Source organism: Triticum aestivum, chromosome 5D (assembly GCF_018294505.1).
Source record: "Triticum aestivum cultivar Chinese Spring chromosome 5D, IWGSC CS RefSeq v2.1, whole genome shotgun sequence".
NCBI lineage: Eukaryota > Viridiplantae > Streptophyta > Magnoliopsida > Poales > Poaceae > Triticum > Triticum aestivum.
The window spans coordinates 556,964,727-556,968,772 of NC_057808.1; the positions used below are offsets into that span (position 1 = coordinate 556,964,727).

At 41.8% G+C, this 4,046-nt stretch overlaps 1 protein-coding gene across 1 annotated transcript; it reads left to right on the forward strand.

Annotated features, from left to right (window-relative positions):
• Nucleotides 1-439: 439 nt before the first annotated feature.
• Nucleotides 440-1,768, forward strand: LOC123126208 (receptor kinase-like protein Xa21). Its single transcript, XM_044546587.1, has 3 exons — nt 440-464; nt 600-1,259; nt 1,398-1,768. Exons 1-3 carry the CDS (start codon nt 440-442, stop codon nt 1,766-1,768), a joined length of 1,056 nt encoding a protein of 351 aa, XP_044402522.1.
• Nucleotides 1,769-4,046: the final 2,278 nt, after the last annotated feature.

Sequence of the window (4,046 nt, forward strand, 5' to 3'; positions counted from 1 at the left end):
TAGTGCTTAGGCGAAGTCCTACGCGGATCACATCACCAACACCATCATCACGCCATCGTACTGACAGAACTCATCGACTCCATCGACACTCTGCTGGATCAAGAGTTTGAGGAACGTTATCGAGCTGAACGTGTGCAGAACTCGGAGGTGCCGTACGTTCGGTACTTGATCGGTTGATTCGAGAAGACGTTCGACTACATCAACCACGTTAAGTTAACGCTACCACTTTCGGTCTACGAGGGTACGTGGACACACTCTCGCCTGGAATCCCTTCGCTTGCAGGATAACCTACTTGATGGTAGAATTCCTGAGTCTTTCTCCAATTTTAGAGGCATTGCCGAGATTGATTTCTCTCGAAACAACTTGAGCGGTGAAATCCCCAACTTTTTCCAGTCCTTCAATTCTCTGAAGCATCTCAACTTTTCCTTCAACGACCTCAATGGAACAGTATGTCCAAGGGAACAGTATGTTATGTTCTAGTTCCCCAATGCTACAACTGCCGCTTTGCTTTGCATCATCTAGACACCGGCACTTGGCGAACTCTAAAGATAACTGGGATCGGTGTGGCGGCTCTTGCCTTGTCTCTTTGTCATGTGTAGTATTTATTCTCTTGAAGAGGAGGAGTAAGAGATCTAAACAGTCAGATCAACCATCATACACTGAGATGAAGAGCTTCTCATATGCTGATCTAGCCAAAGCGACAAATGGTTTCTCTCCAGACAATTTGGTTGGCTCAGGGGCATACGGATCAGTATACAAGGGTGTACTTGAGTGTGAAACAAATGGAATGATTGCTGTCAAAGTTTTCAACCTTGACCAACTTGGAGCACCAAAAAGCTTTGTTGCCGAGTGTGAGGCCTTCAGAAACACTCGTCATCATAATCTTGTAAGGGTGATTTCTGCATGCTCAACATGGGACAACAAGGGGAATGATTTCAAGGCTCTTATTATTGAATACATGGCTAATGGCACCCTAGAGAGCTGGATTTATTCAGAAACAAGAAGACCGTTGAGTTTGGGCTCCAGATTAACAATAGCAGTGGACATAGCTGCTGCACTGGATTATTTACATGACAGTTGTGTGCCCCCTATAGTCCACTGTGATTTGAAGCCTAGCAATGTGCTTTTAGATGATGCCATGGGTGCCCGTCTCAGTGACTTTGGGTTAGCTAAGTTCCTTCAAAGTCATAACTCTTCAAATACTATTACTTGTACAAGCTTAGCAGGACCGAGAGGATCAATTGGATACATTGCACCAGGTAAACATTTCCGATATTATTATTAGCTTTCCTCACTCCCTAGTATCATTGAAGTTTTACTTTTCCTTTCTTCAAAAGGAACCTTTTATGGTTTTCAATAATCAGTGTTCTAAGATACCTGAATGTTAAACAATGCAGAGTATGGCATCGGGAACATGATCTCAACAGCGGGCGATGTCTACAGCTATGGAATTGTCATCCTAGAAATGCTCACGGGGAAATGGCCAACAGATGTATTGTTCAAGAATGGCCTGAGCCTTCAGAAATTCGTGGGAAATGCATTCCCCGAAAAGATCTGTGAGATACTTGATCCTAATATCATCGGAGACGAAGTTGTGGACCATGGAAATCATGCAATGGTGGGGATGTTGAGCTGCATTATGCAGCTTGTTCAGCTTGGTCTCTCATGCTCCACGGAGACACCAAAAGACCGACCGACAATGCCGGACGTCTATGCAGAAGTCTCCGCAATCAAACGAGAATATTCAGCATTGCGTGTCAAGGAATAGGACACTTTTGTTTTGTTCGTTTGTATGTTACAAGTGAGTTGTAGTCTATGCTTAGTTTGCTCAGGTGACTGGAAGATATCTTCCTGAGAGGCCTTTTTTTGGGCTTCTTCTAATTTTCGCTGTACTGCTGATACTTCATCAAGAGAAATGCCGATCCACTGCGTGATAAAGTGCGGACTGAAAAAACATGTTCTCAGGCTGCAGCATAAGGATGACGTTGTCTGATTTATTCAGAATATGTTTTACTACACAAGAGTAACTATGTTCAGAGAGCTGCAGCTCACTGTTCCTAAAGTTAAAATGGTGGCATTCTGTCGTTAAATCTGATGATTGCCATCCTAATTGTCATTGGCAGTTGTCCTCTGATTACACTCGTGATATTACAGTGTGAATTGCTCTGTGAGAAATCTGTTTTGTCTGGCATCAGGGGCACAGAAATATATTCATTAGCCTAGCATGTTCTGAATTTCTGAGGGCGATGATGTTAGATTTGGCAAATGGAAACATGCTGCCATTTCAGGCAAAAGATTTGGCAAAATGGAGGCAAGATTCACCAGTGTTGCTTGTGGCTTAAAGGGGTAGCATGTGGCGCATAAATTAGTTCAGATCAATTTAAGTCCAATTCAACAAGGTACCTCGGTGTTGCTTGTGGCTTAAAGGGATGCTTGGTGATGCCAATGTGTCCACGCCCCGTAAATTAGTTCAGATCTTGGAATTCAAGAGACAGACTAGGAGTAAAGTGCAGCCAGAGTTAGGCAATCTGTCAATTTAAGTTCAATTTAACACGCACATTTCTCAGGAACCAGGAGCTAAAATTAGAGGTTACCCGATCCATTCGGAGAGGAAGAGGAACACCGGAGCAGCTGAGCAGTGCGGGCAGGGAGCTCGACCCGGCGCTCCTCAGCGGAACGGCGGAGGCAGCTCAAGCAGGGGCCGCAGGTCGGAGTGGGAGGGCACTCACGCCTGCTCGCACCGCCGAGGCGGGAGAGGTGCCATGGGCGGCGCGGTCGCGCGGAGGCCGAGCAGGGCAGCAGCAGAGGTGGCGGGCAGGGCGGCGGCCTGGCGGCCGTGCAGCTGGGCGGCGGGCGCGGACTGGGCGGGGAATGCACGCTCGGGGTAAGCAGAAAGGACGCAAAAGCTATATCTCGCTTGTAGCGCGCGTTACTTCGAAAGTGACCTGAGCTCGGTGAACAGTAAAAAATCAAACAAATTTCAAAACGTTCTGAATTTTTTTGTGACAAATATTTCCGAAATTTTCAAATGCTTTTAAAAATTCTTCATGAAATAATATTCCTGTAAGACGTGGCAAAAAAGCACAAAATCAGTGCTTCAAAATGCTTTTGAAATTAGCATTTTCAGTGTATCGATTTTTTTTCCACGTCTTCTAGAAATGTGATTCCATGAGGAAATTTTGCAAGCACTTAAAACTTTTCTCAATGGTTGTCAAAAGAAAATTTAGATTTTTTTAAATTTTGTTTAGAATTTTTTGTATTTTACTGGTTTGAACTCGGGCTGAGAAACTCTGCGTCTGCATTACTCTTGAAACATTTTCAACCCTGCCACAGCAATGGGCCGCCCTGTGTTTTTCTGTGCGCTGTTTCCAAGCAATAAGAAAGTTATAGTGGTGGTTGATGTACTGGTTTCTTCCGGCGCTTTTTTCATTTTCTTTTATTTTTTTCTTCTAATTTTCTCTATTTCTTCAATGGTTTTCTATAGTATTATATTTTTTGTTTTTCACTAGTTTCCTTTCTTTCTTTCACGGTTTTCATTGGTTTTCTTTTTTCCTTGTTTCTTTCACGGGTTTCACTATTCTTTGTTTTTTCATCTTTCTTTGTTTTTTTGGTCGTAATGAGTTTTCCGATTTTTTTTATTTTCTTTCTTCGATTTACCTTTTCTTGGTTAGGATCAATTTTCTTGTTTTTCTTTGTTTTTTCCTCAGTTTTCTAGTACAGGGCCAATATTTTTTATATACACATTTTAGAAATTATTCAAATGCTTGATTCTGATTCTTTAAATCAAAATTATATTGTTTTCAATACATGATAAAATTCATTTCTATACATATTTTTAATATTTTCAAATACTTGTTTAATATTTTTCAAATATATATTAATATTTTTAATGCACGGTCCATATTTTTCTATGCACATTTAATATTTTTCAAATGTTTGATGAACACTTATTCAAATATAAGGTTAACTGTTCTTTGCCATTGTTGTTAGTTAACGAGATGGGCCAGGTTTGCTTCCTTCCTGTATGTATTTGGAGTGGCAAACTA

Bases quoted from the DNA above. Each gene is read 5' to 3' on its own strand.
- LOC123126208 (XM_044546587.1), top strand. From the start codon at position 440: ATGGAACAGTATGTCCAAGGGAACA. The intron at 465-599 runs GTATGTTATGTT...TGTCATGTGTAG, and splicing joins ACAGTATGTCCAAGGGAACA to TATTTATTCTCTTGAAGAGG. The intron at 1,260-1,397 runs GTAAACATTTCC...TAAACAATGCAG, and splicing joins AATTGGATACATTGCACCAG to AGTATGGCATCGGGAACATG.